The sequence below is a fragment of the Arvicanthis niloticus genome, chromosome X (genome assembly GCF_011762505.2).
Source record: "Arvicanthis niloticus isolate mArvNil1 chromosome X, mArvNil1.pat.X, whole genome shotgun sequence".
Lineage (NCBI taxonomy): Eukaryota > Metazoa > Chordata > Mammalia > Rodentia > Muridae > Arvicanthis > Arvicanthis niloticus.
In genome coordinates this window covers 48584601-48608632 of record NC_047679.1, presented here as the reverse complement: position 1 = coordinate 48608632, position 24032 = coordinate 48584601, and the positions used below count along the sequence as shown (strand labels likewise).

Here is a 24032-nt window from a genome sequence, read left to right as displayed (position 1 = left end):
GACACTCTCACCAGCTGTTTCTGAGCTTAGTTCTTGAGATGGTTGCCAAAAGATTAGATTTTGCTGTTTTCCCGATCTGTTGGGTATAAATGCAGTCTCCTTGCTATGTTTAGTTTCCATTTCTTTGGTTACTATTGGAATTGGCTGAACCGATTTCCTCCAAATTTACTGGTCATTTGACTTCTCTGGGAATTGTTTGTGTATAAGTCCTTAATCCATTTTTGTGTTGGACTGTTGCCTTTTTCTTATGGTTTGTGGATATTTTTATATTGTAGATCTTAAAGATTTGCGACTATATACGCTGAAAGTATCTTCCTACTCTGTGGCTTTTCTTGTAGCTTTATTTTTTGTGTTGGAGGTCTTAATGTGAAGGTAGCCAGTTTTTGTGCTTGTGCTCCCCCCCCCCCCCCCGTGTGCATGTGTATATGTGTGTATGTGTTGTTCTCTAGAAATTCTTTATTTCAAGGTAATCATGATACTGTGTTCTCCTTTTCTTTCTTTTTTCTTGAGACAGGGTTTCTCTGTGTAGCCCTGGTTGTCCTGGAACTCACTCTGTAGTCCTGGCTGTCCTCGAACTCAGAAATCCGCCTGCCTCTGCCTCCCAAGTGCTGGGATTAACAGTGTGTGCCACCAGTGCCTGGCTTTGTGCTTTTTCATCTGGCATTTTCCCTCTGGTGGGTGATGTAGGGATCTCATTTATTTTTGTAATTTCTCAGATAGTTTCAGTCTGTCTCCCCTGAGGTGTACTACATTATATACATCTGCACATGTTTTAATTTTATTTGTTTAAACTTGAATTACATTATTTATTTCTGTGTGTATGTCTGGGGATGTGTCTGGAGGTCAGATGACAACCTGCAGGAGTCAGTTCTCTCCACCATGTGGGTCCTGGGGATTGAATTCAGGTTGTCAGGCTTGATGGCAAGTGCCTTCTACCTCATTGGTTCCACATCTGCTTTTAGTTTCTCTTTCTGTTTTTATTAACCTGTTGGGCTAGTTCTATCACTGCCACCTTGATTTCCTGATGACAGCTTTGTAATTAAGTCTTAACTTGCTCAATTTTAGAGGATTATTTTAGCTGATTTGTCTCTACTTATTTTAGGATTAGATTTTCAATGTCTGAGAATAAATGATTGGATTTTTATTGTATTTACCTTTACCTCTATTGGACACACTAATCTTTGTAATCTTTGTTGCTATTGTAAACCAAGTTTTCTTTTTGTTTGTTCTCTGTCCCTCCACCCAGAACCCCCCTTTGTTGCTGCCAGGGATTAAACTCATTGATTAATATATGCTAGACCAGCATTATTCTGCCTGTCTGTCTCTGTCTCTGTCTCTCTGTCTGTCTCTCATTTTCCCCCTTCATGTGTCCTAGGCTGTTCCCAAACTAGCCATATATAGCTAAGAATAACTCTTGACCTTTTGATCCTCCAGTCTCCGTATCCAGAATGCTAAGATTATAGACATGTACCATTATGCCAAGTTCTTTAATAGTCTTTTTAGATAGCACTATATATGCGATGCTTGGGATTGAACCTAGGACTTCATGTATGCTAGGCCAGGAGACTGACTACATCTATCCTCAGCCTCTTCAGTCCTGTCTTTTAATTGTTAATGTTTTTCCGAATAGTTGTCCGTGTTGGCCTTGGATTCATTCTTTAGTCCAGGCTCTACTGGATTTTGAGATTTTTTTTCTTCCCTCAGCCTCTGGAATTGTAAGCCAATTGTGTGCTACCAGCCACCTCTCCCCCAAGTGGTGCTGAGGATTGACGCCATAAGCTTCCGCATGCCAGCTAGGCAAGCGCGCTGCAGCTGTATAAAAGACCTACCAGTCTTTTCCTTTCTAGCTTGTTTTCTATAAGCAGCATGGTGCATTGATTTTACATTGCTGAACGCTCGTGACCATATGTTATAGATTCTGAAATATACTTTTCCCTCCTACATCTTAACATCTTAAAAATAGAGTCCCAATTGATAGTATCATATAATTTTCCAGGCAGGAGCCACTATATAGTTATAATTGGTTTGTTTGTTTGTTTGTTTTAGACAGAAGTTCTCTGTGTTGGTGTCCTGAAATTCATTCTGTAGACCAGGCTGGCCTAGAATTCACAGAGATTTGCCTGCCTCTGCCTCCTAAGTGCTGGGATTAAGATTGTGTACCACCACTGCCTGGCATATAATTATATTTTGCCATCACTTTAAAGAATATGTGCACTGTTGCATATTATTTCTTGCCAAACAGTGCAACAGAACACAGAATTGCTAAATGGTCTGCCTTGAAAGAAAATCCTACAGATAATAGTAAAGCATATTAGGAAATGCTACACTAGGAGCGCTTGCTGACACAATAGTTCTGTTAGAAACAATTGAACAGGTTTGAGTAAGAAGAGCAACTTACAGTAGAACCCTGAATGTAAATCGGGAATACCCCACTAATTCTTTTACACGTAGGTGTATGCATGTGTGTGTGCATGCATATTTGTATAGAACTATAAAAATCCTACCCAAATAATTCCAAAAGTTATTTTGGTAAGTCTAAATGAAAGTTCAAGATGATGACATAGAATTTCCTATTAATTGGGTTTTTTCTTTCTCTCTCTACAGGTGCGTATAACTGCCCAGCTAACCTTGTAAGATGAATTGGGGAGCATTCCCTCTTTTTTGAAACAGGTCTGTTGCATAGGGTCTGATCATTGAAAGGTAGACAGACTCCATTTGTAAAACTGTACTTGCTTTCTTCTTTTTTGTAGATTGTGGATTTGAATTATTAATAGCTCCCTTTCTCCTGTGGTATATCTGTTTTGCTTTTGAGTTTCGTTTGGGGGGGTAATTTATATAAAACAAAGTTTCCTAGAAAAATATAAATTCTCAAATATTCTGACATAAAATACAGGTTTCCTTGATAATTAGAAAATTGACTTTAATTTCCATTTTTCTGTCAGTAACTAGTCTGTGCTAATCAGATTTTTCTTTTTAATTAATTAATTAATTAATTTATTTATTTTTATGTAAGTACACTGTAGCTGTCTTCAGACACCCATATGAGGGTATCAGATCTCATTATGGATGGTTGTGAGCCACCATGTGGTTGCTGGGATTTGAACTCATGACTCAGTCAATGCTCTTAACCACTGAGCCATCTCACCAGCCCCACTAATCAGATTTTTCAAACTGTTTATTTTAATAGTTTCTGTTCTTGCCACTATTATGCCTTTTATTCTACTTTGTTTCTGTGTGATCTGGCATTTAAAAAGAATTAAGTTGGAGGCTTGCTCACTAGTACTTAACCTATTTTTGAACTACATGGATTGAAATTTGAAATTTTTTTCTCTGATAACTGGATCTTACAATTTTGATACTTTATTTTTGTTATTGAGTGTCCTTTTCATGATTTTTCTATTAAAGACAAGGTCTCATGTAGCACTAGCTGGCCTCAAACTTGCTGCTAGCCATAACTCTTGATCCTTTTCCCTCTGTCTCCCCAAGTGCTGAGTTTACAGACATGTACACTGTGCCTATGTTCTGGCATTTCTTTTCTAACGTTATTACATCATGGTTGGGGAACATTGACTAATATCAAAACTCAGTTGTAGTTATACCAACAGCAAGCAACTTTATGTAATTTAGGACAAGGATAATTTATAATAAGATCAAATAGCATATAATACATTTTAGTAAATCTAAAACATACTGTAACTTTTTTTTTTCAAGACAGGATTTTTCTATGTAGCCCTGGGTATCTTGAAACTTGCTCTTGTAGGTCAGACTGGCCTTGAACATTTACCCTTCCTCCCATGTGCTGGGATAAAAAGCGAACGCCACCATACTTGGCCTTTTTTCCTTTTTGGATGATTAATTTTGACCATTATTTGGCTTCTTCCTTTAACACTGTAAGGATTATATTGTGTTAATGTCTCTCTGTATGTGCAGTGGATATATACTGTTTTATACTTTTTTTTTGAGATAGAATCTCACTAGGTAGCTCAGACTGTCCTGCAACTCGCTTTGCAGACCAGGATGGCCTTGAACTCAGAAATCACCTGCCTCTTCCTATCCAGTGCTGAAATTAAAGGTGTGCACCATCAAACAAAGCACTCTATCATTATTTTTTATATGATAGGTCTTATTTACAAATATTTGACTTGAAGTTTAAAACAGCTAAGTTTCTAGTTTGGTTAAATTGCTTCATGGTTTTGTTTTAAATGGGAAATTTTGTAAAAATAATTGGTAAAGCTTTGTGTTCTGGCATAGTTCATACAGTTTGAGAAAAAATGTGATTTTTTTTGAAAGGGTTATATCTAATAATTTTGTTTTTTAAAAATTTGTAGTAATTTTTCCTTCTTCTTTCTCCTCTTCCTTTCTTTTTTCCCAGTATTAGGGATTAAGTATTAGGTACTAGGGTCCTTCACATGCTAGGCAAGCACTTCACTACAGAGCTGCCTCTCTGTGTCTAACAAAGTGTTGGTACTTTACATGTCCCACCCATTGACTTACAGTTTTCTTAGAAGTTTTTTCATTTTTGTTGTATCAGCTCCCCATACTTTAATCATTATGTTTTTAGTTTAGTAGTGTTTTATTGTCTTCATAATTTTTAGGGGAAACAACCCCTTAGATTATTCCTTCCTTAAAATAGTTGATTCTTTAGTTTAGTGCCAGGGAAAGATTGTATAGTTTAAAAACACTTGTTGATAGTCAGCCTGGTTTATGTTTATTGCTGCATCTTGTATGGCAAATTTAGCCCGTTCTTTTGTTTAATGACTTAAAGACTTATTAAATTATATATGCAAAGCCTATTGCTAATTGTATTAATAAAACATCAGTATAGAAACACACTACAGTTCTGCAACTGCCGGTTAGAAAACATTGTTCTAGTTATAGAAAGGCCCACTGTTATATTCTTGCCAATATTTATGATGCGTGGAGACCATTACTGGTATTAGTATAATGTATTTAGGAATAGCAGTAATAGAAATCATATGTTGATGTTGGTACGGTATAGCCTGGAGTCACAGTTACTTTTAGTGTTAATGGGTAGGACAGTGATATTAACAGTGTTTATAGTTAGTTTGACATGATGGCACATGACTTTAACCCTAGCACTGGGGAGGCAGAGGCAGGTAGTTCAAGGCCAACCTGGTCTATATAGGAGTTTCAGGAGAGTTTGGACCATATAGAGATAGTTTCTCAGAAATTCAATTAAAAATAAGAAATGAAAACATAAATAAATGTTCATAGTTTATTGTTGCCACCAGCAGCAACAATGTTGAACCTGGTTTACCTGTAAGAGAGGCTGAGAATAGGGAAGCGGCGGGAAGAGACGACGCCAAGACAAAGTTCTCTGATCAAGGCCCAAAGCTTTAATGTTCAGCTCTCAATTTAAAGGGGAAGACCCAACCCACAGCCCCTCCTGGTTTCAGATGGGTGGGATAATCCATAGTCCGTTCCAGGTCAAGAGATGTCTCAAGGCAAGCTCAGGGGCAGTTCTGCTTCTGAGTTCTGTGAAGCTAAGGTGGGTAACTCCACCTAGATCCTATCACTTGGTCTGTTGTGGTAAACAAGGTCTCTTAGGCCTGCTCAAGGATTGGGGGGGAAGGGTACAGTTTATATTTATTGTATTGAGTATAGAACCCAGTTTCAAACATGCCAGGCAATCACTCTACCACTGAACTATACCCCCAACTCTTCATAGCTTAAAAATATTGAATGTTTTAAAGAGTACAAAGTGACAATATGTGATTTTAAAAACTAGTTACTAGACAATTAAGAAATGAATTAGTTTGAGTAAAGTAATAATTGAAAGTTTGATTACATTAAACTAAAAATGTAAGGCAGATATAGTAGTTAGCATGTGTCATTTCAGTACTCAGGAAGCTGAGGCAAGAGGATTGCTGTTAGTTCAAGGGCAGCCTGGGCTATTGGATTATGAGACCCTTTTTCAAAAAATCAAACCCAGCAGTGGTAAATGACTTACCTGGTGCAGGTGGCTGCTGCTAAGCAGACTGCCGGGTTCAGTCCTGGAGACCACATGGTATAAATAGAGGGCTAACTCATGGCTGTGCTCTTGACTTTCATGAGAATGCGGGTCTTGAATGTGCATTCACTTGCATGTACTCAGAAACACTGAATAAATAATTTAATGAATTTTTAAAACAAAACCAACCAACAACTTAAAGTCCTTTTAAATTCTAATGTATTAGAAGGGGTTTTATTTAGTTTTTATTTTGAGAGAGAGGTCCTGGCTGTCCTTGAACTCTCTCTGTAGACCAAACTCAGAGAGATTCTCTTACCTCTGTCTCTCCAGTGCTAGGTTTAAAGGCATATACCATCACCTAGCCTAAGTTGTTGTTGGTTTGTATTTGTTTGTTTTTTCGAGACAGTTTCTTTGTATAGCCCTGAATGTGCTAGAACTGGCCAGGTTGACTCACAGAGATCTCCTGTCTCTGCCTCCTTGTTGGGAGGCACCACTATTAAGCTTTTTCTTTTCTTTTCTTTTTTTTTTATGCAAGGGTATATTTCACTCATTGAGAAAGGGAATCTGTAAGAAAGGTACTCAACTAAGTTAATAACTACCGAAATGACTAGGCCAGTGATGAATTAAATGCTTAGGTTGGGAAAAGATTGGCAGAAATTACAGGAACAAAGCAAATGTGTAAGGGAACCTTTTTTAAATAACCTCCAACATTTCTTGACCCTGTATTGTATTTGATGGAAATTGACTTTTTAAAAATTTCACTTATGATGGTTTTATTTCTTATATTCTTGTCTAATGTAATGTATTCTTGTGTAATGTAATTTAAATTAATCTTCACCCTATATTATGTTTTCATACATACTGTCTTTATCGGTTTACATACTCCACTCTAGTACACCTACAGCTAAAAACAGACGTGAGTAGGATTTCTGTTGAAAATCTCAGCAAAAGTTACAAAGCAACTTAAAAATTAGTCATTGTGAAGTTAAAAAGGGTGAAACAAGTCTGGCAGTGGTGGTGCACGCCTTTAATCCCAGCACTTGGGAAGCAGAGGCAGGTGGATTTCTGAGTTTGAGGCCAGCCTGGTCTACAGAGTGTGTTCCAGGATAGCCAGGGCTACACAGAGAATCCCTGTCTTGGAAAAACCAAAAAAAAAAAAAGGGGGGGGGGGTTGTGTGAAACAAAAGAGTCATTATATTCGTTCCATTATGATAAACAGTAGAATATGGTAACAGTGGATTGGTCAATTACTGCGTGCATTTAAAGGGCAGTGCTTTTATAAAGGGGAGTTTATTGCTTTACATATCTGAAAACACGTGCAAAGCCTGTATACTGTTCCTACCATCAGGCTAATCTTAAAAGCTTTTAACATAGTGTTGTATTGTTAGCTTACAAATATAGCTAAATTCAGAGGATATTTTTGACCGCTCTTAATCTGAGCAGGAATAGGGGCTTTGGAAAAATAAGGGTTTTATAGGTTTGTCGTTTTAGTGCCAATGTTTAATAGATCGTGAAAGCTCAGACTCTTTAAGCAAACAGAACCTTGCAATTACCAATTGGCACAGAATGGTTTTATGGAAAAACTAGTCTGTAACAAAAACTCAGACTTAATTCCTGAGTGAAATGTACAAACGTTCCAAGTGGGGCAGGGCAAGGAAGGAGGACAGGGTTCTTTCATTCACAACACAGGCATTTTCTCTTTACCTGGACAGAGGAGGTGAGCAGGATTGTTTAAAAATAAAACAATCTGGTATAATCTGTTCTTACAGACTAGGACTTGAATTGATTAGTTACTTATGTCTAAGAATATTTGTTCTGTTGAGTGTTGTATTATCACGAGTGATAATTGTTAGTAGTGATTTCATTTTTAAAAATTTCAGTCTCATGGATGTTTTTGTTTTATTTACACATTTCCATAGTATTTTCTATGGTACATTAAAATCATGACTTTAAATTTACCATAGAATATCAAATACCTTTGCTCTTTTTTTTTTTTTTTTTCAAAATCATACCGAGGAAAAGAAGTAAAAATCTAGAGCCAAGGAACCCTGAAACTTACTTTTCATCAGAATACTTTGTCCTTGAATAAAGCAATTTAGAATCTGTCAGGGGAAAAAGCCAAGAGAGTTATTAGTGACTCTGTGGCCATAATACCAGAAAGTGGCATCCTATAAATACACTAACGTTCAAAGCAAAAAAGGTCATAGGAGAAAGAGCAAAGCCATGGACATAGTCAAGTGATGATTAAAGCTGACCCATTTCCCTATCAATGTGAGTAGGTCTACCTCTGGTGCTCTTGTAGCAGGAAATGCATAGTTATCTGACTTACACATGGATTTACAAAAGTACACGTGGATTGACAGAATGGGTGCTGTGGCAAGAAAGGTTTGTTTGATTTTGTGATACTGTAGATTGAGCTAGGATCTTTTGCATGCTAGTCAAGGTACTCTACTTCTGAGCTATTTTCCAAGCCCTCTTTTTATTTTTAATTTTTATTTCATTTTGTTTTTTTTCCAAGTAGGGTTTTCCTGTGTAGCCCAGGCTGTCTTGAAACTTGCTCTGTAGAACAGGCTGGCTTTGAACTCACAGAAATCCATCTGCCTCTGCCTCCAGGGTGCTGGGGTTTCTTTCTCTCTTCTCTCTTCTCTCTTCTCTCTTCTCTCTTCTCTCTTCTCTCTTCTCCTCTCTCCTCTCTCCTCTCTCCTCTCTCCTCTCTCCTCTCTCTCTCTCTCTCTCTCAGCTGAATTTGCTTTATAGACAGTAAGGCCTAAATGTCCCAAGTAAGTGGGATTAGGCTTGTACAGCTAGAGCCAGCTAAGGGGCAGTATTTTAAGTGGCTTATAATCATTCTGCAGGATATGATACTGGACCTGGAAGGTGTAATACTTTTCCACCATTAAAGGAAAGCCTGACTGATTACATATTTTGTCTTGTGTACTCAAACTAGAATGGATGCTTGTGACTGTTAGAACGCAAGTTCACTTCTTGGCAAAGCAGAGATTTTCAATGGGGCTGAGGAAGGAAATCTTCCAGCTGTCAGTGTAACTAATTTAGCAACTTGTCTGTAAATGTGGACAAGCAAAAGGAACAATGCTTTTGAGGAAAAGCAGCAGTTTAGAAGAGGTGTCTAAATCATCCAACTGAGAAATGAAATAAGAGGGAAGACAGTATAATGTTTGGTATAGAATAACCATTGGAGTCTCAGAAGTATCTGGGAAAACATTTTGTCCACCCATAAAATTGAAAGATTGCTATGGAAAAAACCCTCAGTTATTTAGGAACTCTAAATAATAAATAAATAAATAGACAGATAAATAAATAAGCTGGATCTCTTGCTGTGGGTATGGTGACATATGCCTTTAATCTAGGTGGATCTCTAGTTCAAGGACAGGCAGAGATAACATAACAGAGAGACCTTGCAAAACAAAACAGAAGATCTGATTTGTGACGATCAAGTTAGCCAGTATAGAAAAGTTTGTAGAAAGGCAAATACAAAAAGAGGAAAGTCAGGGGTTGGAGAGATAGCTCAATGGTTAAGAACACATACAACTTATGAGGACTGGAGTTGAGTTTCTACGTTGGGCAGATCATTACCACCTGAAACTTGAGCTCCAGAAGATCTCACACCTGGCCTCAGTGGGTACCTGCACTCACATGCTCATACCCACAAACATAAATACATAATTCAAAAGCAAATAAGAGGAAAGTTAGTGACATAGAGGACAGATTTAGGAGTACTTATTGTGTAATAGAAATTCTAATGAGTGATAGAGAAGCCAGAAAAGTACACTTAGGAGTTTGAGGCAGAATTGTCACCACTTTGAGGCCAGCCAGCCTGGCCTGCAGGAGTTACAAGCTAACCTTTGCTACATAATAAGACCCTGTCTCAAAAAAAAAAAAAAAAAAGACAGACTACAGAAAATGTAAGGAGCTAGGGTCAAAGCTCAGTAATAGAGCACTTAACCCTACATGGACTAGGTCTAGCTGGAATCAGTGTCTAGTTCTGAAAAAATAGGTGCAAGAACCTTATGACGTAGATATGTGTCTTAGGGTTTTACTGCTGTGGACAGACACCATGACCAAGTCAACTCAAAAAAACAACCTTAAATTGGGGCTGGCTTACAGGTTCAGAGGTTCAGTCCATTATCATCAAGGAAGGAACATGGCTGCATCCAGGCAGGCATGGTGCAGGAGGAGCTGAGAGATCTTCATCTGAAGGCTGCTAGTAGAACACTGGCTTCCAGGCAGCTAGGATGAGGTCTTAATGCCCACAACCACAGTGACACACCTACTCCAACAAGGTCACACCTTCTAATAGTGCTACTCCCTGATCCAAGCATATCCAAACCATCACAATATGTAATCCCAGCTACTAGGAAGACTGAGAGGCAGAAGGATAGAAAGTTAAAGGCCTGCTTGGCATGATAGGGTACATTAAAGGCTGGTTTGGACAACTTAGTGAAATTGCTTCAAGAAGTGAAAAAGAGGGCTCAGATTCAACTCAGTGGTAGAACATTTGCTCCCTGTTGAAGGCCCTTGGAGTTTCTAGTGCCAAAAATCCAAGAAAATGTTCTTTGTTTAAGAAAATTCTTCAAATCTTGATAAAGGGCCCACTGGGTGTGCATGTGAATTGAAAAGTGCTTGTTAGAGTGATTGCAGTGAAAATAAAGAAAAATTGATGACAGCTGACAAGAAAAAACTGATGACTACTCATAAGTAAAAACTCAGTGATAATAAATTAAAAACTGACATGCCTTTAATCTCAGCACTCAGGAGGCAGAGGCAGGTGAGTTTGAGGCCAGCCTGGTCTACAGAGTGAGTTTCAGAACAGCCAGGGCTACAAAGTTCACTGTCTCAAAAAATAAAAAGAATAGCTGGCTTTGAGTGTTAACCTAAGAGAATGGTGGTTAGTATTGAACAACATGGCAAAATTTGGGAACAAAGTCTTAACTTTAGAGGGAAGATATTAATTAGATTTTAATAGCTGTAAATTTTCACCAGTTTCAGTTTCTGAAAATAATTCTACGTCTGAAAATCTGAAAATAGGTTTGCTTTTGTTGCTCTTCGTGAAGGTTGAAGCATCTTGTCTATCTTAGGCAATACAGATTTGTTCTCTTGAGTGTGCAGTGAAAAGACTAGTCAGCCATACATTTTATTAAATCAAGGTTTTTGGAAGACCATAAGCAAAAAAGTGGGTTTGCATATTATTAGCAATGTGAATCTCTAAGAATCCTGTTAATTTGTCTTAAGAGCAGTCAAGCAAGTGTGTAGGCATACAAAAACAGAACACAGCCATTCATTTGAATCCAGCCTGAACTGTATTGCAAGGCCCTGTCTTTCTTTCCAGAAAGAAAATTACAGAAATATAAAACAAGTAAATTATCCCAAATTCCTAATTTAAGAGACGAAGTACCATTGCTTTTCCTATTAACTTGGTGGGGTTGTTTATCTTGCCCTGTTTTAAAGAGTGGAAGAAAGAAAGTTTGGGGAGCATTTTTCCTGGATTTCACCTAGTTTAATATTTCCCTTAATACTTAATTTTTGTATTCTGAATTCTTTCATAATCATGACTTTTGTACTGGGAGGGGATATTTTTCCAAGTTGGGGTGCCAGTCTCAGAGGTGTTTTGAGAGTGTTTAAGAAAAGCACTAACAATGATACTTTCCCATCTGTATTTCATTGTGGTGCTCTGAAGCATTCTGTTTATTAGTCTAGCTTTTTTTTTTGGGGGGGGGGGTTGGTTTCTGCTCCCCAGGCACACACTTCTTTGTCATTGTTGGCCTGCCCCTTTTAACCACCCTTACTTGATACCGGTTTCCATTCTAACAGCACAGTTTCATTTTCATTGTCAGAGGGAGTTAACAAGTCTAACCCAAGAGGGGTTGCAAAGCCCTAGGCATAGTCATTTCTGCTTGTAAGTACAAATTCTGTTTTTTTCTGAACTCGACTGAGTTTTGTAATGGCGGTCTTCCATGTTTGCTAGAATATGTTAGATGATATGTTAGATAAGAAGATGAGAATAACAACAAATAATCTGTCCTGGCATATTGACTTCATATTGTAGAGCCTCTGAATGTTGGGGAGCTGCTGAAGTGTTCTGAGCCCAGGGGAGTGTCCTGATCAAAGCAGTGGTAGGAAGATTAGTCTTCCACGGATAGCAGTAATACCTCAGACCTTGGCACTGGCTCCAACTTGTTCAGGGTTCCTAGTCATTTGTTATGGGAGTGGCAGAAGGAGCAGGGCCACTTAAGAGGCTATTTTCATGCCTCAGGGATCAGGAAGTATGAAGATGAGAGACAGTAATAAGACTGGAGATAATAAGGATTGGGATGGGTTGCTGAGGAGTCCTGTGGAGAAGTAGTTGACAAGATATGACTGTGAGCGGGAAGGAGAAAGAGAGGAGAGTGGCCAAAAGAGTCATAAGTCTGGAGGAAGCGGAACATGCTGCTCTGAGCATGTAGATTTTTGGTGGTCTGTACAAATGATACTTGAAACCAGGGGAGTAGAGAGAAAACAGTAAGAGAAAGGAGTAAGTGTACCAGACTGAGGTCTGGCTTCGTTGTGATGTGAGAGGAGTCAGGGTGGCTGCTGTATAGAGAAGGGAACTAAGGTAGCACTTCAAAAAATGGGCTGGAATGAACTTCAGAATCAGTGGAATTGATTATCTGTCTGAGTCAAAGCCAAGGAAGATTAGAGCTGAGTAAAGTAGTTGCTTTATAAGTTGAGAATTTTTAGACTTGATGGGAATTAGTCTTAATGTAGGGAGACTTGACAGATGTACCTTAATGTATGTATCTCTTTTGTTGTCTTAGTTGGCTTAATTTCATGTAACATTTCATTATACTTAGAAGGATAACATACATTTATCATTTTGCAATTGCATTTTTTTTTTAAGAAAGGGAAAAGAATTATATCCAGAGGTGACTTGAGGGAGTAGTAGTGACAGCTTAGAGCATATACACCTTGATTTTCATGGTTAAACCATTTTTTGTTTATTAATCTAGCCATCATTTGTTTTAATTTCAAATAATTCTTCTTACCACAAACATAGCTATTTCTTGGAAATGAATAGAACCATTGTTAGCACATTGAAAAAAATGTTTATTATGTAATTTTGAGTTTCTCATGATATTTCTTTAAGGCCCATGTGGAATTAAGCATATAAAAATAGGATATATAGGGGCCAGAGTCGTTAAGTAAAGTGACTCTTGGATAAGCACGAGCACCTGAATTTGGATTCAACAGTTCCATAAAAGCTGGGATGAGGTGGTGACAGACCAGTCACTGGAACCCATTCGCCAGCCAGCCTAGCCAAGGCAGGAAGGGGTCAGTAAGAAGCCTTGCCTCAAAAAATAAGGTGGAAGTGTGAGTCCTAGAATCGTATCTTTAGTGTTCTGTGTATAACTTGAAGTAACCATAGAAGCCAGGGTAGTAGACAGTGGGCAGGGCGAAAATGGGAGCTTTAACTGGAGATGCTGGAAGAAGGGGATGGGGATAAATACAGGAAGGATATTTGGAAAAGCCTTGAGGAAACCTAAAAAGGAATTTAGAAAACAAACAAAACCAAGGTGGAGAGCAATCAAGGACAACTATCAAAGTTGGCCTCTAGCCTCTGTATGCATACCAAAGCCCACCTACCTATATGACCATGCATGAATTCAGTACATACAAATACAATTGAATACATTAAGCAAGTGATTGTTAGCAAGGCTACTGAGAAAGATAACATGCTCTGGAAGTTCTGAGTAGGGAGGGGACATTTCCAGAGCATTGTGTATATGTTGGAGTTCTAGAGGAGGACATTTGCAAGGGAAGAGCTCTGCATAAGGTAGGTCTTTGTGTGTTTTGTGAGGTTAGGTTCTTTTTGTGTGTGTATTTTTTTTTTTAATTTATTTTTCTAACCGTCTTGCTGTGTAGCCAGGTTAGAATTTGGCAATCCTCCTGTCTGTCTTTGAGTACCAGAAATACTGATGGGCCCTAGTGTACTGGGGAAGGGTTGGGATCTTCCGGCATTTTTGTTTATTGGAATGTGTGTGCATGTGTGATAGTGAGAGGTACTTGGGAGAATGTTGGGAGAGACAGTGATGGAAAGGTAGTTTGGAGTTAGAATTTAAGATAGTATGAGCTTGAACCTTTGAACAGAGAAATGATTCTTTAGAGAAATTACATTTGTGTTAAAATTTTCACAAGCATATAGTATTTACTAACAAAGAATTAAAAGCCGAAGAAAGAAGTGTCTAATAGTTCCGTTTAGTTTGGATTAGAAAGTACAGACCGGGAAACCAATGAGGAGGTTTCTGCAATATTTAGAACATTGGCAAATAAAATCTGTGATGTCTGATCTTTTGAAATACTAATCGAATAATATTAGGTAGTATGTTACTTGATACATTAAGGGTTTGTTTGGTTGGTTGGTTTTGGCTAAAGTAGAAAAAGGAGAATTAAGGTCATTGGGATGTCTTTCAAGATCCCAAGGGAGGAGGATAAAGTGGGGCATTAGGAAGTTCTGGGTTCAGCATCCAAAAATCTGTTGGTGAGCCTCTTCATGCTTCGTCTGTTTTCTCAGGGCATAAGTTGAGGTTTTGTTTGTTTGTTTGTTTGTAAACTTTATCTTACTAGTCTAAGCCAACATGGCTTCAGATTTTCAAAGGTAGAAATTTTATTTTATTGTGCTAAAAATGAACTTACTGGTTTTTAAATCATTTCATAGCTAGTGCTAATTACCTTTGGCCAAAAGAGTTAAATACACTGTGAAAATTGAACTTGCATAAATTAGGGGGTTAAGAAAAGTGCTTACTACAATTGCATTTACTATAATCATGTATTTTGTGATTCTATTATCAATATAGTGTTTGAAAGACTGCATACATTTAGAGAAGTAATGTATAAACTTGCACAGAAATTTTCCATGACAGAATGAATTTAGTTGAGCCTTAAAAAAAATCAGTTTCTGGGCAATGGTCACTTACACCTTTAATCCCAGCACTCGAGAGGTAGAGCAAGCAGATCTCTGAGTTCAAGTCCAGCCTGGTCTACAGAGTGAGTTCCAGGACAGCCAGGGCTATATAAATAAAAACCCAAACCAAAACAAGAAGTAGTTAAGTAATCAAGTGGAGGATGATGTGACTTACTCAGATGACAGTGCTAGGGTCCTAAAAATGCTCTATATCTATATCTTGATCCTCAAGGCTTTTGGGGAAGGGGGAGGAACACATGAAAATCCTGTTAAGTAACTTAGTTTGGCCTTGAATATTTAGGGATCCTCCTGAATTCTGGGATTATAAGGTGTGTACCATTACAACTAGGGTGAAGGTTTTCCACCTAATATGTGAACAGTTACCAATATGAGTGCATTTAGATCTGGAGCAGTGACTCAGTGGTTAAGATTATTGATTTCCCCCCCCCCCCAAGACAGGGTTTCTTTGGTTAGCACTGAGTGTCCTAGAACTCACTTTGTAGACCAGGCTGGCCTCGAACACAGAAATATGCCTACCTCTGCCTACGAAGCACTGGGTTTAAAGATACCACCACTACCCAGCTCTGAATTTATTTTTATTTTATTTATTTAAGACAGAGCCTCACTAGACATGGTCTTATTATGTAGCTGAGACTGATTTGGAACCCTCGGTGTAGCCCAGATTGGTCTTGAACTTGTGAGTCTCCTGCCTCAGCCTTGGTTATAGGTGTGTACTTGGCATGTATCTCAATTTAAAATGAGCCTGAATAAAGGTGATCCTTTGAATTTATATGTTTATGTTGGATAGATGTTTGTCTATTATAAAACTCGAATCCTTCAGAAATGAAAATGTGACATTAAAAAAGGATACCAAAACTAATACTGGCTTCCCTTGATTTAGGTGTTCTGGCTGATGAGAATTTAAAGGCCATGGATGAAGATGGACTTGAAATTCAACCACAAGCACCAAACACATTTTTTGATGCAACAGGTATAATGACTTGGATTGCTGTACTTTTTATCTACCAAATTAGGAGGTTGTTGTGGCTCTAATTGCTAAACTCTCACATTGTTAGTCATGTTGGGATTTCAGAATCTAGAAATGGAAAATGAGCACATTATCATCCCCTTCTTAACAATTGGGCCCATTCATAAGGAACTTTAATATTGTCAGTATAAGTTGAGTATCAATCTGAAAATTCCAAATGCTCCAAAACCCAAAACTTAAGAATACTGCTGTGACACCACAGTAGAAAGAAAATCCCACAGTTCACGTCATGTCATGGGTTGAAGTAAAGGCACATGCATATGAACAAGTATTATGTAAAATGACCTTTAGACTATACATATAAAGTGTGTATGAAAGAAATGAATTTCACATTTCTACTTGGATCTCTACCAATGATACATTATGTATGTGTGAATACTTTAAAAGGTGAAAAGTCTGTTATGCTAAACACTACTGTTCTCAAGCATTTTGTTTTAGTTTTTTTGAGATAATCTCTAAAATCCAGGTTGAGCCTTGAATTTTTTATCCTTCTATCTCAGCCTCCTGAGTTCTAAGACTGCAGGTGTGTGCCACTTTCCTGGTCTCAAGCATTTTACATAAAGAATATTCAGTCTTGCACAACAGTAATATCAGCCTCTTAGTATTTTTTTAGTTATTATCTTCTTGCTCAGCTATCCACTGAATTCTGTTCTTTGTTTCCTTGAAAAAAATATTCCTTGACTACATCTGTGCCACTTGATTCTCCTGTCACATAGTCTCTTGTCTCATTCTTAGTTGGCAGTGACATTTATTCCTTACCCTGCATTTCTTTAATCTAGCCCACTAGTCAGAATACGTACTACAACATGTAGATATGTGATATACATGTTCTCTCTCACCTAACTGGTAAAGTGTAACCCAGGGCCCTCCGCATCCTGACACTCTCCTCCTTTTACAGCCTTCTCATAGGTTCCCTCACAGAGTCTTGCTTCACTGCCAGGGGACACAAGGGGAATGTATAACATTGAAGTGGGTACACCCAAACTGTCTTCATTAGAAAGTATTTACTCATTTTTCATTGGTCTATCAATGACCAGGTTGTAGTATATTAAATAACAAGTTCATCAGAAAGTTAAATATTTAGTAGGGAGAACATCATTTTTCATAGGATAGTCTTTCAAGTTTGGTGATTTTCTTTTGATAATGATAGTTTATAATTCTTTATTAGAACATGAAGCATAATTATTGTTCTTGGAAGAGAAACGAAACTTAGGAGAAAAATACACTGTGTATTTGCTCTTATTTGTGACAAGGAAACCTAGCAAATGCCCTGAGTGGCAGAGTGAAAGACTTGTTTCATTTTGGTCCTGATGAGTACTTAAGGTATTTGTTTATCTCAGCAAGTCACTAAACCTGTCAGGGCCTCTGTTTTTATGTCATTACAGTTTTTCAGAACATTTCCCATATACTCCCATTTGATGGTCACAATCTTGTAAAGTATGCATGGCATATACTATTGTTCTCATTTTCCTGATGAGGAAATGGAAACCCAGAGGTTCCATGACTTGCTCAAGGTCACAAAACTATTAAGTGTTGTCTAACCCTCATCTGTGATTTACATTTTTGCTTGTTTGGTTGGTTTTGGGTTTTTGTGACAGAGTTTCTTTTTGTGTCCTAGAACAGCTTTGGCCTCATTCACAGATCCACCTGCCTCTGCCTCTTGAGTGCTGGGAATAAAGGTGTGGGCCTCCACCACGGCCAGGCTAGTTTTTGTTTGTTTTGTTTTTCTTCTTGTTTTGTTTTGTTATTGAGTGTTTGGGTAGGAATATACTGTGAATTAGGTACCTAGGTAGCTAGGTTTTGTTGTCACATTGAATTAGGCACCTACTTGGATTTAGCTTGTTCTGAAAACCAATCAGAAGCATTGATCTACTGAAGAGGGTTTTTTGTTTTTTTTTTTTTTTTTTTTTTTTTTTTTTTTTTTTTTTTTTTAGACTTGCCAGATTTTCTTTATTGTTCTCTGGACTGGTAGCCAGAATACTGGGTTTGTTTTATTTTATTTTGTATTTCTCATGAGGATGTATAATTTGTTCAATTTGCAGCATTTGTTGAGAGCAGTATTAACTGCACACCATATTCTGTGTAAAATGATCCTGGCTAAGTCATTTAATCTCTTTAGACAAAAAGTTGATTTCATCTGCTGTCACTTTTTTAACTAAGATGAGCTCTCATAGAGTTTCTTGTATTGTGAGGAGCTTCTTTGGGGAGTGAGGGCAGGGAAGCGGCTAGAAAGAATCCAGTACTCTGTTCAAGTTGTGGGTAGGTTCCTTCTACTACCTACCTGCCTTTACCCCACTGCCCCTCAGCAGTGGCACTTCTGTTCACTATCTGCCCACAGAGACAGACCAAATTTTCTGGTTCTTCTTTTTGTTTATGCCCTGGTCTTGTTATGTCCCAGAATAGAGGTCAAATTCTAAAATTCTATAGTCCTAGATAGAGAATGTTTGTGATACCAGAGCAAAAGGAGAAGGATGTGAAGGAAGTGAAGAGAAAAAATGGAGTCATAGGAAAGATGTAAATAAGAAAAAAATTACAAGTTCAGGGAAGGGAGCTAGAACAAGAAGGAAATACATGAAAAACACATATAATAAAGAAAACTTGACCCATCTGCCACCCATAGTTACATTACTTTTTATAACCATGCCTTAAGTAACTGAGTGAATGAGCATGCCTAGAATTTTACTGTGGAGAATAATTTTCCTTGTCTCAATTGTCTCATAGTTTTTCCTTATCTATTGATTTGGGATGAATATGTAAGAGTGTCCTAAAAATGTCTTTCTAATTTTATTTAAAAATAGGTTCAAGGGAATCTAAATGTTTGAGAAAACTGAGAAGCTACTATAGTATCTTGGGAGAAATTGAATAATAATTTTGCTGGCTGAAATATTTAGTGCTGAAATTTATGATTTTATTTACTGTCTTTAGCTACTGTTTTGTTGCCAAAAAGAGACATCAGGACCAAGGCAACTCTTAAAAGAGAAAGCATTTAAATTGGAGACTTGTTGATAGTTACAGAGGTTTAGTCTGCAGGTGTTGTAGTAGCAGCCAAGAGCTACATCCTGATCCATAGGCAAAGACTTTACATTTTGATCCACAGGCAGAGCGTTAGGAGGGATAGACAGACACACACACGTACACACAGAAATGCACACTAGGCCTGGCACTTGGCATGGGCTTTTGAAACCTAATGACACACACCCTCCAACAAATCTCCACCTCCTAATCTTTATAATCTGTTCAAACACTTCCTGGTGACTAAACATTCAAATATATGAGCTTATAGGAGCCATTCTTATTCCAACTACCACACTTATTTATGAGTTCATTTATTTTTTAGGAGCTGGTGCTACACACATGGATGGTAATCAAATTGTTGTGGAAGTACAAGAAACGGTTTATGTGTCAGATGTTGTGGATTCAGACATAACCGTACATAACTATGTTCCTGATGACCCAGACTCAGTTGTAATCCAAGATGTTATTGAGGATGTTGTTATAGAAGATGTCCAGTGTACAGATATCATGGACGAAGCAGATGTATCTGAAACAGTCATCATCCCTGAACAAGTGCTGGATTCAGATGTAACTGAAGAAGTTTCTTTAACACATTGCACAGTTCCAGATGATGTTTTAGCTTCTGATATTACTTCAGCCTCAATATCTATGCCTGAACATGTCTTGACAAGTGAATCTATACATGTGTCTGACGTTGGTCACGTTGAACATGTGGTTCATGATAGTGTCGTAGAAGCAGAAATTGTCACAGATCCTCTGACCGCTGATGTTGTCTCGGAAGAAGTGTTGGTAGCAGACTGTGCCTCCGAAGCAGTCATAGATGCCAACGGGATCCCTGTGAACCAGCAGGATGAAGAAAAAAACAACTGTGAGGACTACCTTATGATCTCTTGTAAGTTTGGGGGTATAGTGTTTCTCACAGGTGCTTCTTTACTTACACCAGGGGTGAAACTTTTTTAATTGAGTGTCCTTTAAAATGAAATGTATAAAAATACCTTGTCCAGATGTGGTGATGCACACCTTTAATCCATCACTTGGGAAACAGAGGCAGGCAGATCTCTGAGTTTGAAGCCAGCCTGGTCAATATAGTGAGTTCTAGGACAGCTCAGGTCTGTCTCAAACAAAACAAAACAACATACATCTCTGTAAAGGTGAGTTTTAGTTTAGAGTCTGTAAGGTAACTGAAAATTGTGAAGAGTGAAATAGTTGACTTGTTTATATATAAAGGTATAATAGAGGGTTTCTTCAGTTACAGAAAGACAGACTGTAACTTTGAAATCATAAAGGGTCTGATTATTAGGCTGTTACCAGCCTTCCTTAGTGTCCTCAAACAACTTGGAAAGGCACATGACCAAACTACTTATATTCTTGTATGCTTATAGGTACAGGAAACAAACTAATGCTCAGAGAATGCCTGAAGTATGAACTTACGTTCTTGTATGTACATTAATACTTACTGTACTTTGTGTGAAAAGTACTGCTTATGGAACAGAATGGGAAAGAACAGTACTGTAACGTGATTATTTCAAGCATGATGAATTTATTAGAGCACTGAGGCAAACTAAGGTGTTTTGGTGACATACCTCCAAATGTTTTAAGTTGGCATCTGGGAGAATAGCTGTCTTATAACATTTCTTGGTACTACTTTCAGATAATCAAGTTCTAGGTTAGGTAGACTATAGTTCTAACCCAATATAAATTCTTACTCCTTAAGGTACTAAACTACCATAAATAAGGACTGGTAAATTATTTATAAACTTGCCTAGTTGTTTCATGCATGAAATTAGTATGCCATATGATGGAGTCCACCAGCATTTTATAGGAAACCATCTTTTTTAAAGTTATTGAGATATTTTCACTTTGGTGTGGTGGTACATGCGTACTTGTAATCTCAGCACTCAATAGGCTGAGGAAAGAGGTCAAAATAAAATAACATCTCAACGAGTTATGATAGAACTTTTGAAATAAATGGTCTTTGTAAAAAGGAACCATTCATTCTGCATGTATTTGCAGGACTTTGTGCACACTGCTGTAGGTGCTCCAGTTATAAGTCCTAAATACATAAAGTAGAGAAAACCATAATTACTAGAGGGAAAGACTTACAGTCTACTGTAGGAGGGAGGTTACAGAGTGATTCAGAGTTGTGACTGAATTCCTGTGGAGACTAGAGTAGCTCACCTTTGTGAAGGATATTTTTAGTTTTACAAGATGCAGGAAAAAGGTATGGGTGAGTGGAAGACAAAGGGTTGGGGGGGGTTGAAGGGATGGCTCATTGGATTAGTGTTTGCCATGTAAGTGTGGGGAATGGAGTTTGAAGCCTTAGAAACCATGTAAAATCCAGGCAAGCATGGTGGCCAACAGTGATCCTTAGACAGGAGGCAAAGAAGCAGGTTCTTTGGGGACAAGCTGGCTAGGTAGACTAGTGGGAATAAATGAGCACACACACATGCGCATGCAGACACACACTCACATACATGTACTCATGCATATCACATGTATTATAAAAAGGTAGCTATGTTTCTTTGTGTGCCTGTGTTTGTTCATGTGTGGTTTCTGTCTTGGCCTTTCCTAGAAACATAAGATGTGGTGACATCTCTGTACTTCATTCCTTATAATGAATTTCCAGAAATAGAATTATGGGTTCTAAGGTATACACATTTAGGACCAGTGAGATGGCATAGCAGGCAAAAGTGTTCATGTCTTGCTGCACAAGCCTGATGGTGCCCTGATTTCAGTCCCTGGAACCCACAGCGGAAGGAGAGAACTGAGTTCCCAAAATTTTCCTCTCTTCCACACATGTGCTCCCTACACATAAATACAGAGACATACATACAATAATAAAAATTTAGAAAAGATTATGCATATTTACAAGTTTGGTTATATTACCTCAATGTTTTGTTTAATATAAGTCTTCCTGTGTTATGAGATTATCTATTTTTTTTTAATATTCTAACCAACACAAGGCAGTATTTTTCTTTGTAAGTTTTTGCTGGTCTGCAAGGGGATATGTGATGTAGCTTATTTCAGTTTTAAGTTTATTTTGTAAAATAATCTTTGTAGCAGTAGGATAGACAGTTGAAGTGGTTCATGTGTAAGAAAGAGTACCTCAAATTGGGGTGTAGTAGTGTAGTTCTGTAATCCCAGCACTTAGGAAGACCTGTCTCCAAACCAAGACAACAATAAATATCTCAAAGAAGATTGAGGAGAGCTGAACTCGAGATTAGAAAGTAAAACAGATGAGATTTAGTCTCAGATTAGCTAAGTAGGACTTGGATGGAGAAAGATAACTGGTGTTTGACCCTAAGATTTCTAGCTTGTAAGATTGGCTCATGAGAATCATTCAAGAAAGGCAGTAGGTTTGGGGGGTAAGAATGAATTAGGATTTGCTAAAAAAAAAAAAAAAAAAAAAAAAAAGGACGTGCTTCCTTGTTGGAGACAGTCTCATACTTGTTTTCTTGGCAGTTGAAAATACAAATTTTGGAGACATTTTGGAGAGTGGAGAAATGGGTTAGGTAACAGAAAGATAGGAAGTATCTCAGAGAAGTGTTTGGTGTTTTCTAGAGAATGCTTGCAGAAAAAGATTGTTAAGTATGTTATATGATGTAGTTACTATTGATTCAATTGTGTGTGTGTGTGTAATGTTTATATATGTATATTCATTCATTCATTCCTGGGTATTTACCTTAAGGAAGGACTCTTGAGTCAGTATACTACAGAATCCTACATGGTAAAGTTTACTGCTGCACCACAATAGCTAAGAAATAAAACCAGCTAGATGTCCACCAGAAGATGATTGGATAAAGAAAAGTGGTAGATATTCAGCTGAGAGAAAAAATAAAATAATTGCAGGGAAATGTATGATGCTAGAGATTATTTTGTTAAGAGAACTAGGTCAGACTCAGACAAATAACTACATGTTTTCTCTCATGCTGACATTAGAGATTGAAATTTGTGAATGAAGTAGGTTGTGGGTCATAAAAGTAGAAAGGGAAGGGGCTAGAAAGATGGCTCAGGGGTTAAGAGCACTAGGCTGCTCTTCCAGATGTCCTGAGTTCAATTCCCAGCAACCACATGGTGGGTCACAACCATCTGTAAAAGGAGTCTGATGCCCTCTTCTGGCAGGCAGGTGTACATGGAAGCAGAGCACTTATAAATAAAATGAATAAAGAAAGAAGTAGAAAGGGACCACGAGAAGGGAGGAAGAACTTTTTTTGTGTGTGTGATAGGGTCTCTCTATGTAGCCCTGGCTGTTCTGAAGCTGAAACTATTCAGGATACACTTAAACTCAGAGATCCTGCCTCTGCGTCCTGAGTGCCTGGATCAAAGGTGTGAGCCACCACGCTGATAGGGAGGAAGAACACCCTTTTTAAAAAAAAGATTTATTTTATGTATATGAATGTTTTGCCTGCATGTATGTATGTGTAACACATTCCCATAAAAAGAGGTATATTGGCTCAGATGATTGTGAGCCTCTATGTGGGTGCTGAGAATTAAACTTGATTCCTCTGTAAGAGCAACCAGTGCTTTTAACCGATAACCCATCTTTCCAGTCCCAAGAAAGAATTCTTTAGGAAAGGGGAAGGGAAAGAAAAATGGAGTACATATGACATGAAAGCAGAAGTGGGGACTACTTGGAGAGAGGAAGGCAACTAGCAATAGTGGGTCATGAGGGAGTGGGGTGAATAACAGTATTATACATGTGTATGAGAATGCCATAAGGAAACCTGTTAGTTTGTGTGCTAACTTGAAAACATAGTGGCAGAATAGATCTTTTGTGTATAAAATGATGTAGGCATTTGAAGTTAGCTTAGGCTGCAAGGTGAGACAAGGTCTCATTAGAAAGACAAGAGGAGGAGGAGGAGGGGTAAAATGAAAGTTGAAGGTTTACAGAAGACAAGGTAATAAACTGAGTCTTTTCAACAATATCTAGGATACAGAGAATACCTTAACCATGTCCACCACTTTGGGAAGACTCTTGGTAGGCAATAAGGATGTTTTTGGTATTTAGATTCAGTCACACGAATGAGTGGGTAGGAGATGGA

At 37.9% G+C, this 24032-nt stretch overlaps 1 protein-coding gene across 6 annotated transcripts in view; it reads left to right on the top strand.

Annotated features, from left to right (window-relative positions):
- The window catches only part of Zfx (zinc finger protein X-linked), a 47731-nt gene that overhangs the window by 6446 nt on the left and 17253 nt on the right, over nucleotides 1-24032 (top strand). For 5 of the 6 annotated variants that reach the window (XM_076918564.1, XM_076918566.1, XM_034485140.2 and 2 more), the window contains 3 exons: nucleotides 2605-2670; nucleotides 15829-15918; nucleotides 19313-19882. In XM_076918564.1, the coding sequence (XP_076774679.1) occupies nucleotides 15858-15918; nucleotides 19313-19882 (631 nt within the window). In that variant the 5' untranslated portion in view covers nucleotides 2605-2670; nucleotides 15829-15857. The remainder of the gene's footprint in view (nucleotides 1-2604; nucleotides 2671-15828; nucleotides 15919-19312; nucleotides 19883-24032) is intronic. The other variant, XM_034485142.2, reaches the window with a different exon arrangement.